The sequence below is a fragment of the Corylus avellana genome, chromosome 1, assembly GCF_965113065.1.
Source record: "Corylus avellana chromosome 1, dhCorAvel1.hap1.2, whole genome shotgun sequence".
Classification (NCBI taxonomy): Eukaryota; Viridiplantae; Streptophyta; class Magnoliopsida; order Fagales; family Betulaceae; genus Corylus; species Corylus avellana.
The window spans coordinates 6,196,961-6,211,603 of NC_142490.1; the positions used below are offsets into that span (position 1 = coordinate 6,196,961).

The 14,643-nt window shown below is 33.6% G+C and overlaps 2 protein-coding genes across 4 annotated transcripts; both read right to left on the reverse strand.

The window, feature by feature from the left end:
* Positions 1–19: 19 nt before the first annotated feature.
* LOC132168922 (cysteine synthase) lies at positions 20–5,893 on the reverse strand. Of its 3 annotated transcripts, none has more exons than XM_059580012.2 (11): positions 5,763–5,893; positions 4,862–4,918; positions 4,665–4,774; positions 4,474–4,531; positions 3,799–4,062; positions 3,581–3,718; positions 3,435–3,486; positions 1,754–1,833; positions 1,055–1,114; positions 842–922; positions 20–243 (listed from the first exon to the last, which is right to left on the reverse strand). In XM_059580012.2, the coding sequence occupies exons 2-11, from the start codon at positions 4,898–4,900 to the stop codon at positions 154–156; spliced, it is 972 nt and encodes a 323-aa protein (XP_059435995.1). In that variant the 5' UTR covers positions 4,901–4,918; positions 5,763–5,893; the 3' UTR covers positions 20–153. The 3 variants fall into 3 exon arrangements, with proteins under 3 accessions (XP_059435995.1, XP_059435994.1, XP_059435996.1); XM_059580011.2 differs by having other exon boundaries at positions 5,759–5,893; XM_059580013.2 differs by lacking the exon at positions 5,763–5,893 and adding an exon at positions 5,451–5,498.
* Positions 5,894–9,464: 3,571 nt separating this feature from the next.
* Positions 9,465–13,050, reverse strand: LOC132168786 (cysteine synthase-like). The gene is made up of 10 exons (XM_059579820.2): positions 12,975–13,050; positions 12,776–12,885; positions 12,617–12,674; positions 12,005–12,268; positions 11,783–11,920; positions 11,492–11,543; positions 11,006–11,085; positions 10,361–10,420; positions 10,161–10,241; positions 9,465–9,757 (listed from the first exon to the last, which is right to left on the reverse strand). The coding sequence occupies exons 1-10, from the start codon at positions 13,011–13,013 to the stop codon at positions 9,668–9,670; spliced, it is 972 nt and encodes a 323-aa protein (XP_059435803.2). The 5' UTR covers positions 13,014–13,050; the 3' UTR covers positions 9,465–9,667.
* Positions 13,051–14,643: the final 1,593 nt, after the last annotated feature.

Here is a 14,643-nt window from a genome sequence, read left to right on the forward strand (position 1 = left end):
ATTCCCCAAGCATTCTGACTTACCAATCTGACTTTATTCTTGTGACGACATAAAATGTTCTGCTGAAAAATAAAAAAATAGGGAAATTTTCTCATCATTTTTTACTTATTTAAATACAAAAGTTCCCATAATTTCAGACATATTCATCATCGGTCAATCGAAGGTCATGTTTTCTGCCTCACGCCTAATGGAATCAAAGAGTGTGGACGACAGATAACGCTCTCCAAAGCTTGGAAAAATCACCTGCGTGCCAAACAAAGTCAGACAGAAGAGTTACTGGGGGAGTGGGAATAGGCCAAATTCTTCACAATTTTTCTTTCTTTGGTTGGAAGAAAAACAGAATAATATTTTTAGTTATTGGAATTAAAACATTTTGAAGCCATCGTTACTTTCTTTTTTAATTTTACGAGAATTTCATAATCTCTATGAATTTTCACGCGTTTTGAAATTACTCTCTTAATGTTAAAGGGTATCAAACTTCTAATTTTTTACAATGTCCTTTCTTCGTTAAGATTTTTTGCAAATTTAGTTAAATCCCGACTGATGCCTTAAATTTTGCAGTTTTTTATTTGATTTTTAAAAATAAAAAATAGGGGTATTTTACATATTTTAACAAGATTTAACGGAAAATCTTAACGAATGGAGAGCCTTGCAAAAAATTGAAAGTTTGATACCCTAAAGCGAGAGTTTTTGAACATTGAGAAGTAATGTCAAAACACGTGGAAGTTTATAGGGAGTTTTGTGAAATTTCTCCTCAATTTTATCTTATGACTATCATAATACAGATAACAAAGTGCAACAGAGATTCTATTTCAATTTGAAGAAGGCACCTAAGACTTACAACAATCAGTTTTCCAGTATTTTCTGGCCTCTTAGCCAGCTTTATTGCAGCAGCTGCAGCAGCACCAGATGAAATCCCCACCTACAAAACCCCATTCCCATATTCAGCATAGAAATCGAAAATCATAAAGACCTGCAAATGAAAAGAAAACTCTGGAGTGTAAAAAGTTCCTAGAGATTCAGTACAGGTCATCATCTTAAACAATTAACATACCAGCAAACCTTCTTTCAAGGCAAGCAGCTTAGCAGTTTCAATAGATTCCTCACTTGATACCTGAAAAAAGTTACCAAAACATCATTAGTCATTTAAAGGAAATGCATGCCTGGTTTTGCAGCTAACACAGATCAGAAATATTTCCTTGTAAACAATAGCAGGCACATGTCACAATGCTTCAACGAGAATCAAAAAGAAAATACCTTACCTAGAAATACTTTTGAAAGGTCTCCATTCAAAAATATAATTGCACTTCAAGCCCCATATATAACTATCACAAGGATTAGCAACTTTTCTTCATGATATAAAGAAAGCTGATTCACATCTAGATGATATCCCTTGGACTAAGTACAACTAAAAAGAACCCTACTAATATATGACTGAAATAAAACTAAACTTAAAACAAACAATTCTCTAGGACTAAAAAAAAAAAAAAATCCCTGGTCAAAAACTTAAACAAACCAATTCCCTAATGCCCTTTTATGGAGCCTGATTGTCTTTCCTTAATTTCCAGAAGAATTATACCTCCATTGCAAGACAACTCTATTTGCATTTCCCATTATTATGATGTATTCTGACTATGCTCAATGCTGGTACTTTTCATTCAAAATGCAACAGTAACTTACAAAACTACAGCAGAAGCACGTATTTTCAAATATGAAGTTAAAGTGAAGGCCAATTAAATGGTTCCAGACTCACTTCAATAACCTCATCAAGCAGGTTGACATCCAGAAGAGTAGGGATAATACCAGCACCAATTCCTTGGATCAGATGCTTGCCTATGAGACATGCGTGCGTGCAATGTATACGGTTAGAGAACTGTCATTGAAAATCAATGCAGATAAAAGAAGCCACATAGGGTTAACTAAATTCATTTAAGCAACTTCAATCTGCATTAACGAAAAAGACTGTCTCCATTCTCTGATAATAAAAATTAGTTTGAACACAATGGATAAATTGTCATTTTAGTTTTACAGAACATGTAAATTCTGAATTTACAGGATTTGAACCAATATGGAAGTGATCCATAAAAGCAGTACGCTATGGACTTATCAATTACAGATGGGACTTACTGGCCTTACATGCACAAGCAAGCTTATTATTTCCCCAAGTTATTACTAGCTTTTGATATATCAACAGCAGCTGCAGAAAATTCTGCCAGTCTTGGTTTACCCATCCATATGTTCTAGCAAATCAAAGTTTAATGGTCTTTACTCGAGATAGTTTGATGATCTCAAGCTCGGCTGGTCCAAGCCTATTTATTAGGCTAACAAAATGACATCCCCTGAATTTAGAAATATAATTTTAGAATATAAAATTACAACAAGGCATGATGTTTTCCCATTATCATTTTCCAATAGATGGGTTGCAGTGAATGGTAGGTGAACTCTCCAATAGCAATCAAAGTCACTAAATTGCTCATTATTCATCATTTCAAATTAAGCTTTTATCACATAGTTTAAACTTGATTAAATTTCCTTTCGCAAATTTCTTAAGAAGTATATAATGATAGCTGTGAAACATCCAACTCCAGCCTTCAAAAACCTAATCAAACCAAGCTTAGTGTCACTCAAGCTCCAACTGTAGAGCAGTTTCCACTCATGATAAAGCCTGCTTGCTTAGCCAGGTGGACAAGCTTGTGCAAAGTTATAAAGTTGAGAAGTCCCAACAGATAGATAGCCAGTTCATTAGTCAACCCTACGGTCCAATCACTATGTACAGTCATAAACAGAACTGTAACGTTTTTATTTACTACCCATGCTACTGGCACACCTCAAAAGCGAAACTTCAACCATACTATACAGGGTCCATTTGGTTTAAAGTCTCAAAACGTGCACTTTGAAAAATAGCAATTTCAAAACGCAATTTATGAAAAAGTGATTTTTAAAAACACTCTGAATTGCGATTCGGCCTTTAAAAGCACTCCCTTACCTACGATTTAAGAATATGAATTTTTTCACATTTTCAAACCGTCATTGTTTTCAAACGTGTTCCAAATGGGACACTTTGCACAATTTTGTTTTAAAACACACTCTTGGCTTGCGAATCACAAGGCCAAACGGACTCTTAAAATTGTAGATATCCAACAATTTTGGCCCAAGACTCAAGAAAATTACTGGTAACACTCCAAATTGATATCTGAAAAATGTGTTACCTACTGATGCTCTCAAACTAATTCATCAAAATAACACTAGGAAAAAATTACAACACTTTGGGAGTAAATTCTTTTGATACTAATGAAACTTGGAAATCTGGCACTTTTTCCCTGTACCAATATAATACTAAGTTTTCTAAACACATTCCACAGATACACAAGAAGGGAAACAATACGGGGAAAGAGTAAAGCATTAAGGACATGTACAAAAAAATGTTAACTGACCAGGCTGTCCTCCATTCAAGACTGCGCTTTCAGCTGGTTCTACCCCAAACACCTAGACATAAACAAAAAGAAACATACCATTAGTAAAACAAAATAGGAACATGTACTCTCTCTCATAAAATACACAAACATGTATACAAGTCAACCTTGATCTCTGGGTTTTTCTCCTTGAGGAAATTCCCTACACCAGTTATAGTACCCCCAGTCCCAATCCCTGCAACCAGTGCATCAACTTTCCCTCCTGAATCTCTCCATATCTCTGGACCAGTGGTATCATAATGGATCTGAACAAAGATTCACAGAATGATCAGTTAAGCGTGTCAATCATCTATCCACATCACAAGGTATTTGATACAAAGAGTACCTTTGGGTTGGCAGGATTTTCAAATTGATGAAGTATATAACTATTTGGTATATTACTTAGTAGCTCATTGGCCTTCTCAAAAACCCCCAAAATGCCCTTGGCAGGATCTGTAAGGTACAACTCGGCTCCAAAAGCAAGGGGCACAATTCTTCTCTCAAGACTCATTGAAGCTGGCATGGTAAGTACAAGTTTGTAACCCTTGATTGCTGCGATAAATGCCAATCCAATGCCAGTGTTACCACTAGTAGGCTCAATGAGCACAGTCTTTTGCCGTCATTCAAGCATGTCAAGAATGAAGGTATGTTAGTTAACTGTTCAATAATATGGCCAACATATCTAGCAATATGACAATATGCATTTAAAATAATCAACATGATTTGCTTAAAGGAAAAGGAAAAAATGGGGAAAAAAAAGAAGTCCAACATGAGCATCACTGAACTGGGAACAAACCCCTGAGAAATACTCCCGATCTAACTGTTTAAGTCATAATGAGGGTTATATAGGACGTGTAATGCAACTTGTATAACTGACAAAAGCACATAGTTGTCATCATAAAGACAATTTTAGGTGTAGGGTGGAATAGGTTGCAGTTCTTCTAGAACAAGCAAGGCAAAGTTGATTTGTATGAACAATCTAAAAAACCATCTGTAGATTTGGGGAATTTTAAATACTAACCTTCCCTGGAGTAATCAAACCCTTATCTTCTGCATCTTTAATCATACTGTACGCAATCCTGCATGCCGAAAATTTTATCCAAATATATTAGTCCCAACTAAAGATTCTCAAAGAAATCCTTTACTTGCTAGATCCCTTTAATATTAAGCAAAACACAATCAATATAAATAAAGGAATAACAAGTTATTTGCCTGTCTTTAATACTAGAACAGGGTTCCATCATCTCAAGCTTGGCAGCGATGTGGGCTACACAGCCATCAACAATATTGTTGAGATATACCATTGGTGTATTTCCTATCAACTGCACAAGCCATAAATTACGATTAGTAAGATCGAATTTGAGAAAAAGCAACATGAAAAAGAATTAGTTCTAATGATAAAGTAATACTTCAGTAACATCTTTCTTGATTGCACACTTGTCCTCCATGTTATCTTTTCAGAAAACCTACAAGGCCAATAAAGAAAAAATGTGAGTGAGAAAAGTTTGAAGATGTAAAGTTGCAATCTTACATTTTACAAGAAATGATTAAGTGTGCATTTTAACAAACATGAAACATACACTTATAGCAAGATATCAAAGGCTAAACTTGAAATTCTCAATATCATGTAAAACTAAAATAGACACAGCAGAAAACAGGATCATACAATTATGTTTCAATCACCCAACAGATATTCTTTACAACTCCAGAATCTACTACCCATAATAGGCCAGTGATATGCAGATTTCTTACACAAGATATTTTACCTCCACGCCAAAAGAACACAAAATTAGTAACCAACAAACAGTAAATATGTGAAACACCCCAACAATGCAGATTTTCAAACGAATAACCAAATGCAAAAAGCCTTTACTTTAAAATTAAGAACCAAACTACATAAACAGGGGCAAACAGAGAAATAGCTAAGATATTTGAAATACTCAAAGTTCTTCTTATAAGAACTTCAAGCACCGGTAAAGATGTTTGAGAAAGAATCACCAGAGCATCAAAGTCCAATGTGTCTTTCTATCACAAGCCAATGCACTTCAATCTCAACAGGCACTCAACATAAATAGAGCACAGATGGTGCAGAATTTTGGAAAAGAATTTCCAAAACCCAAAATCCAATATACCTCAATAAAAACAACTAACCAATAAAAAGAGAGCAACAGCAAGAAATTTCCACATTACCCACTAGTGAAAACAGTCCAATAATTCAAATTTCGTGGAACCAGAATGAAAAGGAGAAAGAAACAAAAAAAATAAATAAATAAAGAACAACCGAAGCCTCAGATATTGAATATTACTCACTATCGACGACCAAAAGACAAACAGATCAGCAGCAAGAAACTCCCGAGTACCCCAAAAGTGAAAGTCAGTCTAATAATGCAAATTTATAGAGAATGGAATGGCCAACTGCCCCCAATAAATTATAGTCAAACAAAAACCACACAAGCTACGACAAGTAGTACAAAATAATAAACAAATGAGGACGAACGCATTTTGGTCTTTAACAAGGAAAAGGCAACCTTATCTCTGCAGACATATTTAGTGTATACGTTTGGCTAGACTTGCATGTTTTTGTACACAAGTGATGTTGGCAAACAAAACTAAAACACTACAACACTAATCATCTCATTTTTTTTTTTTAAATCAACATCAAAATATTCTCACTTTTTATATTTTATTATTTATTTTTTATATCACATTATTTACTTTTTAATATTATTCAAATAAAAAAAAATCTCTAGAAAATAATTTTTTTTTACTTTTTAATACTATTTTTTTACTTTTTTATACTATTTTTTTCGCACTAAACATAAACAGTGGCTTATAAAGTTCATATTCTTTACCAAACAAGGCCCCTTGTGTTGTCTTTTCTTGGGAAGTACAATGGAACTGTAAACCAACTCCCCTCTCGGTGCTTCTCAGCATTTGTGAAATGTACTTTTTTCTTTAGTACCGTAGTACATGCCATAAATGGGCACTATAGTTTTAATTTTTGTACGTTTTAATATAGAGATTTTTTACAATTTCTTTTAAAATTGTATAAATTTTAAAATTACGTGAATTTTTATTACTGCGTCGAAAATTAATGAGAATTGAATATATTTTTATTAGGTCTTGTGCTTTAAGCCAAAAGTTGTTTTTGATTTTAAGAAGAAGAAGGCTATTTAAAGAAAAATTCATTTTGGCCAACTCAGTAACATGTCATATCTAATATCTAATCTAATATAATATATAATAAGAGAGTTTTAGACATGATGGTATAAAATTGCGACATGTGGCATTTAAAAATTCTGCCAATTGTTATTTTAACTTAGTTTTAAATAGGATGGTATAAATATATAATATGAGAGTTTTTAGGAAGAGAGGCTAATATCGTGACATGTGGCATCCTTTTATGAAGACAACTGTCCATGTTTAAGTGTAAAACAATTATTTAGTTTTTTTTTTTTAACCAAAACAATGGCTTTGGTGAAACGTTGTGCCTTTAGTTATTTTTTCAAAATAACGTATCTAATAAAACAGCGTATCCAATAAACAGTAAATCAAATCTGTTTTCCATACCTCTCTCCTCACTCTGCTTGTCCCACACGTCTCTGGCATGCGGTTATTCCTTCCAAGCCTTCAAACTCCGACACTACTTTCTCTGCATTCTCAGCGTTGGCTAGCCACCACGAGCCATCAGCAAATGTACTCAACTTGATCGCCAGGGTCGTTTGAACTGCTTTCTCTATTGGTTTGGATCCTCCACAAACCAAAAGTTGCTGTCTAAGTGTCATTTTAAGTTAAACTTTGCTTTTAAAATCAAAAGACACGATGGTTTTGATAATTGAACCGATTTAAGTAGAATATAAGTCAAAACATCACATTCTACTTCTCCCAAGTCCAACTCTCAGTAGGCTGTACGTTTCTTCTTCTTCTATAGTGTTTTGGATTTTAGATATTTGTTTCACATTCAATTCATTTGAAATTTCCTACTGATATTTGTATACCCAGTCGCTACATTTGCAAGACCCAGTCCGTCAACAAGGTTTCGTTGTGTCTCACTCTTTCTTTTTATATTATGATCATAATATAAAAGATCGGCACCATCTACAGAAAACAAGAGGAAAAAAAAAAAAAAAAAAAAAAAAAACCTAAAAGAAAATTTCAAACCCAAAAGAAATTATTGATGCAAGATAGAACCGAAAACTTACAGAATTAAACATTTGATGTCCGCTTAGAAGAAAATACTAATTTACAGTCAAAATTGAGATTTTCTTTTCGTTTATTTTGAATACCCATATTTTTCTAAAGCCATAAAGCAATAGATTCCATGCTTCAAACTTTATTATACCCAAATGGGGCGAAACCAGACTCAAATACAAATTAAATTTCAATTTTGTTTAAACAATATATCCATACAGTGTTAGCAATGATCTAAAATATATGCTGCTTTATATTTTGTCTTTTAATTTTTTATTTTTTCCTTCGTATTGGTTGTGGGACTTTTGGCTTCTGATCGATAGCTTAAGAGGGAGACAGAGAGGGAGTATTAACGCAATAGATGGTGCCAATTAAACAACAAACAATAAATAAAATTTACTTAAATGTAATCTTTTAAAAATCTTGGAAACATATCCGTTCCAATTACTGTAGTTCTTAAAAAAAGTTCTCAAATTCTCTTTCTTTTTATTCTACTTAATTTATGTTTATTTTTAGTTTGTAAATGGTTTTGATAATGAGGCATCATTCTCTCGATCATCTTTCAACTATCTTTTTTAACTATTGGATTTGTAAACTCATGTGAATCCTACAAAAATTTAATGATAGATTCACCAATTCAATATAAGCAGATGGTTGAAAGATGATCAAAAGAATGATTTCTATCATTTATCTTTGATAATTCTCAATCAGAAATTCATGTTTGGACATTGATTTACGGTTGAAGAAATAATATATATATATAAAATTTGTTGTTTTTAATTGTTCAACATCGTACTCTTTTGAAAATAATTCTTACTAAATTTTCTTTTCGTTTATTTATTCATGGGGTGCAAATATTCCTTATTTATTGTTTGTTAGTAAATGCACATTATTGGTTTGACTTCTTTTTGTAAACAATTTGTAATATGCATTTATTATTATTATTATTTTTTTGTGTGTGTATGAGCGAAACAAATTGTAATATGCATTTAAATACTTGTTTTTAATAAATAGCATTTTTCAAGGTATTCCATGCAATAAATGACTTGAATTCACATAATTTTATAATTTATAATTTATTCAAAATTGTAGGACATCCTAATCCATGGTACAATGATACAACAATTTTAATTTTGTTACGTTCAATAAATGGTATTGTAATCGAGCCAAGTCAAATTAAGTATTGAATATTCAAGATCTGGTCATTTAATTTTATTTCTAACACAAGCAAAGCTCGAGCTTATCAATGAGTTAGATAATTTGCTCAAACTTGATTCATTTATTTTTCGAACAAACTCGAATTTGTTCACTAATTGCTTAGTTATCTTATTTTTTGAGCAAATTCGTGCATCAGTGGACCACCTCTTTGGGCCAAATGCCTCCCCCATCTTCTTTTTTTCTTTTGTTGTTGAAGTTCTTGTTTTTTTTTTTTTTAAAAAAAAAAAGAAAGTTAATGAGACATATGGCCACATGACAGTTTTTAATTGGTTTAATGTGTTTTTACATTAAAATTATGGATAAAAATACAATCTCAATATTTCAATTCAAGACAAATACTATCTACGATATTTATGAAAACTGAAGCGGCTATTTTATATCAAGTCTTACCACGTGACACATGTACTAATAAAGTTATTAACCCTAAAAAAATGATCATTTTACATCTCCAGTATGTACATCTATGTATTTTTCTCTCTCTTTCAAATCAACAAATTCAATGGTTTATTAGAATATATATATATATATATAAGAAATGTACACAACCGGCACAGCAATTGACAACAAAATAGGTTCTCTTTTATTAATCAGATTTTTTTTTTTAACATATCCATACAACGAGAGAGGAAAAAGAGGGAGAGATATTCGATTTAGTGACCTCCGCTTGATGAGTCGTGGTCTCCGGCCGAATCAAGGTTTTGCTCATACTCCAAGCATATTATAGTGAAAGTTTTGTCATTATTTCAGACATCTACACAGCAGAACATATATACAGCATTTCCAGATATTCAGTATCACAATTCACGTCAGTCAAAAGACATGTTTTCTGCTTCGTGCCTAATGGAATCAAAGAGTGCAGTAGACAGATAACGCTCTCCACAGCTTGGAAAAATCGCCTGCATGCCAAACAAAATAAAACATTTTAGTTAAATGGAATTGGATTCAGCACAATGCACACTCTCTCCACTTGATACAATCCTCCTTTGTCCAAGCAATATGTCATAATTTTTTTTTTTTTTATGGAATTCTGAAACGAATTTGGCTAAGGTGCTGTAAAAACTACATCTCATGTAGTTATCCACGACCTCCTGGACAGGTATAAGACAATTGTAGAAATATGTATCCTAGAATGCTTTGTCAGTTGTCAAACAAAACAGCTTTTTATGAAACATATTCAGGGGGATTTCTGATGCAAAGTTTGAATTTAATTAATCAACCTAAGCAGACCATGATAATAGAGATTAGGAAGTGCAACAGATATTCTATCTCCATTTTAAGAAGGCACATAATTAGACTTACAACAATCAGTTTTCCAGTGTTTTCCGGCCTCTTAGCTAACTTTATTGCAGCAGCAGCTGCAGCACCAGATGAAATCCCCACCTGCAAAAAACAAGGTGCCACATTCAGCATAGAAATGGAAAGCCATAAAGACCTGCAAAGTAGAACAAAAAAATTACTCTAGAAATGGAGTGCAAAAAGTTCCTATAGAATTACCCTACCAGTAAGCCTTCTTTCAAGGCAAGCAACTTAGCAGTTTCGATGGCTTCCTCACTGGATACCTGAAAATTTACCAAAATATCATGAGTCATTGAAAGGAAATCCATTTCTAGCAGAGATCAGAAATATTGCCATGTAAAAAATTGCAGGCACTAGTTAATTACTATGCTTCGACAAGATTCACAAAGAAAATACTATTGGAATTAGTTCCCCTTTAAAAAATATATGATTGCACCATACATAAAACTATCACAAGGGTTTGCAACTTTTGTTTGAACTTTTAATGGGAATGTCGAATCGTAGAATTATATGATGGGAATAATAAAAGAAAAGGAGAATAAAAGAGAAAAGAGAGAGGAAGCGGAGAGACAGTAATGGGCTACATCTTGACTGTATTGAAGTGTTGTAAAACAATATTATATAGGTGTTTATTTATAGAGAAACAAGAGTAGTGAGTACGAAACCCTATACTAAATAAGGTAGGAAATAAAACCTACAAAGAAAAGGAAATAAAATAGAATATAAATTCTGGTACTTTTCATTCAAAATGCAATAATAATTTATAAAAACTATAGCAGAAGCAGGTAATTTCACATATGAAATCAAAGTGAAGGAGAATAAAATGGTTTCCAGTCTTCCAGACTCACTTGAATAACTTCATCAAGCAGATTGACATCCAGAACAGCTTGGATAATACCAGGACCAATTCCTTGGATCAGATGCGCGCCTATGAGATGTCCATGCATGCAATGTATACAGTTAGAGAACTCTTATTTGAAAATCAATGCAGACGAAAGAATTAGTCATGTAGATTTAACTAAAAATCACATGATGAGACAATTAATGAAACATTTATGCAAGAGGCAAGCAACCCAAGTCAACAATAGATTAGATTATTCAAACATGTGTAACTTATATCTGCATTAAAGAAAAAGACTCTGCCTTCAAATTCTTATTTTAAAAATTAGTCTGAATTGAACCATAATGGATAAATTGTCATTCTAGTTTATTTGAACAAGTAAATTCACAATTTACAATGATTTTTTTCCTAATTATGGAAGTGATTACACAAGAAGGGCAACAGCACTGAGCAAGAGAAGAATTCAGGACATGTACAAAAAATGTTAACTGACCAGGCTGTCCTCCATTTAAGACCGCACTTTCAGCTGGCTCTACCCCATACACCTAGACATCAAACAAGAGAAAACATACCATTAGTAAAACAAAATAGACATGTTATTTAGTAGTCTGTTATACGATTGGGTTTATGTGGCAGTAAAAATTAACCCTTAATTTTTTTTTTTAACAAACTCATGCTTATCCAAATGTTGATTTTCACTGCCACATAATTATAGTTGTATGAATATGACAGTCATATAGCAGTTTACTAAATAGTATTGCTCCAAACATGTATACAAATCAACCTTGATCTGTGGATTTTTGCTCCTGAGGTAATTCCCTGCACCAGTTACCGTACCCCCAGTACCTATCCCTGCAACCAAGGCGTCAACTTTCTCTCCAGAATCTCTCCATATCTCTGGGCCAGTGGTTTCATAGTGGATCTAAACAAAGATGGACAAAATTATATCATCAACTATCTATCCATTATTCCATATCACAACATATCTGACTCAAAGAATGAATACCTTGGGGTTTGCAGGATTTTCATTTTGATTAAGCATATAACTATTTGGTGTTTTATTTAGTAGCTCATTGATCTTCTCCAACATCCCATCCATGCCCTTTGCGGAATCTGCAAGGTACAACTCAGCTCCAAAAGCTCTGGCCACAATCTTTCTCTCAACACTCACTGAAGCTGGCATGATAAGTATGACTTTGTAACCCTTGATTGCTGCAATGAATGCCAATCCAATGCCAGTGTTACCAGCAGTTGGCTCAATGAGGACAGTCTTTAATTTGCCGTCAGTCAAGCATATCAAGAAGGAAGGTATGTTAGTTTAACTGCTCCAATAATATGGCCAACACATCTAGCTATATGACCATATCCCTTATATTATCAACATGATTTGCTTAAAGGAAAAGGAAAAATAGGGTATATTTGGTACATTGGGCTGATGTTTAGCCTTGCAATTTTAAACAAAATCGTAGAATGTGTATGTTTATAAAGTTGCGGTTTGAAAACTTAGAAAAACCCTTGTTTTTAAATCACAGGTATAGAGGGGCGTTTTAAAAAATGGACGATTTTAAAGCCTAAACTAGGATTTTACCAAACGTTCAATTGTGTTTTTAAAACTAACCTTCCCCGGAGTGATCAGACCCTTATCCTCTGCATCTTTAATCATATTGTACGCAATCCTGCATGCATGCCAAAAATTATATCCAAATGTTTACATAGTCTAAACTAGAGATTCTCTAATATTAAGCAAAATGCAATCAATTTATGACAAGTTATATGCCTGTCTTTAACACTAGAGCCGGGTTCCATCATCTCGAGCTTGGCAGCAATACGGGCTACACAACCATCTACAATATTGTTGAGATATACCATTGGTGTATTGCCTATCAACTGCACAAGCCAAATATTACCATTAGCAAGATTGAAAATTTGAGAAAAAGGAAACATGAACAAAATTAGTTCCAATAATGAAGCAATACTTCAGTAACATCTCTCTTGATTGCACATTTGCCCTCCATGCTATCTTTTCAGAAAAACTGCAAGCAAATAAAGAAAAATGTGAAGGAGTGTGAGAAACTTTGAAGATGTAAAGTGACACTCCATATTTAATATTTTAACAACCAAAAAAATCATGTACACATAGCAAGATATCAAAAACCAAACTTGAAAATTTTCAATGTGAAGAAAAACTAAATTAGACAGAGCAGAAAACAGAATCGTAGCAAAGATATTTCAGTCACCCAACAGATGTTCGTCAGAATTCCAGAACTTGTACCAGAAATAGTAAAGTAATATGCAGATTTCTTAGCACAAATTATATTCGAAACACCCAAATAAATTTCATGCACTAAATGGTACTTTCTCTTAAGAACTTCAAGTACATGGCCATGGGGATAGTACTACTGGACTAGTCATGTACCATCATTTGACTAGACACCAACTCATCTTCTCTGCTTCTCAGCTTTTGACTTCAAACTAGAACTAATCAAAAGCCATAGAAGCTATAATTAGAAGAAGAGAAAATGAGGTTGGATTGTTATTCAGGAGAAAGAAACCTCTTACCTCTGCAATGGAAGTTTCGATCACCACCAACTCACCGTCTCTGCTGTTCAGCATTTGACGAAGTAGTAGTGAACTTTTTTGACGATTGACTTTTTGCCTCTTTGTACGACTACGGCGCCTACTAGGAGTTTTTCAAATCAGTTACAGCATTGTATTATTTTTCTTCTTTAGTTTTTTAACTAACAAATTGTCCAATTAGATGTTTAATAAAAATTTGTTGTGAGCACATGCGTTGGTTAGCCTAAATTACAAAGTGCTTTCGTGTATTTCTACTGAAAAAATTTGTCAAGTTATCCTAGCAAACCGTAATAAGGTATGTCGATTTTTTTTGTTGATCAAGCGACACCCAGATTTGAACCGGGGAAAAAGGGTTTGCAGTCCCCCGCCTTACCGCTCGGCCATGTCGCCAAAATGATACAAAAAATATATGAAAATATTCCTTTTTTTTGGGGGGGTTGCATTAAAGTAAACTGATCAAGAGGCCTTAAGATATGCCAAAAAAAAACAATTTAATTCCTGAAGTCAAATTTTGTTAAAACATTTGACCGATTCCATTAGATTTCACGTCAGCGGCAATAAAATGGCTACATGTGTCACTCTTCATAAAAAATATAAATATAAATATATAAAAGGGAAAATTACAGTTTACCCCCCAAAGTTGTCAGCGATTTGCAATTCCGCCTCCAAAGTTTCAATTTTTGCAATCCACCCCCCTAAAGTTTCAATTTTTTTTCAATTCAGGCATTCCGTCAGTCAAAGCGGCTTTGACTGACGGAACAGTGATCACGTACAAGTCACGTGATCACTGTTGGTTGTGTTTTTCCCAAAATGCCCCCATCCCTACCCCCATCCCAAAAAAAAAACTATAATCTCTTCGTCATGATCATCATAATGGTTAGCATCTTCTTGTTCCAGTTCTTCAAATTCTTCTCCTTTCTTGAAAGATCTTTTGGCCATTGATACCCTACAAAGAGGAGCAGCAAAAGGGTATTTATGACTATCTACGAGGAAGAAATTTCTGAGAAGGCTAGAGTTTCTGGGTGTGAGAACTAGAGACGGAGGGGACGACAATGGGTTGGAACCTGG

Bases quoted from the DNA above. Each gene is read 5' to 3' on its own strand.
- LOC132168922 (XM_059580012.2), bottom strand. From the start codon at position 4,900: ATGGAGGACAAGTGTGCAATCAAGAAAGATGTTACTGAA. The intron at 1,115-1,753 runs GTGAGTCTGGAA...AACTTTTTTCAG, and splicing joins TGCTTGATGAGGTTATTGAA to GTATCAAGTGAGGAATCTAT. The intron at 244-841 runs GTAAGTCTTAGG...TTTGGCACGCAG, and splicing joins ATACTGGAAAACTGATTGTT to GTGATTTTTCCAAGCTTTGG.
- LOC132168786 (XM_059579820.2), bottom strand. From the start codon at position 13,013: ATGGAGGGCAAATGTGCAATCAAGAGAGATGTTACTGAA. The intron at 12,675-12,775 runs GCATATAACTTG...GCATGCATGCAG, and splicing joins GGCTCTAGTGTTAAAGACAG to GATTGCGTACAATATGATTA. The intron at 11,544-11,782 runs GTTGATTTGTAT...TTTGATGTCTAG, and splicing joins GCAAAAATCCACAGATCAAG to GTGTATGGGGTAGAGCCAGC.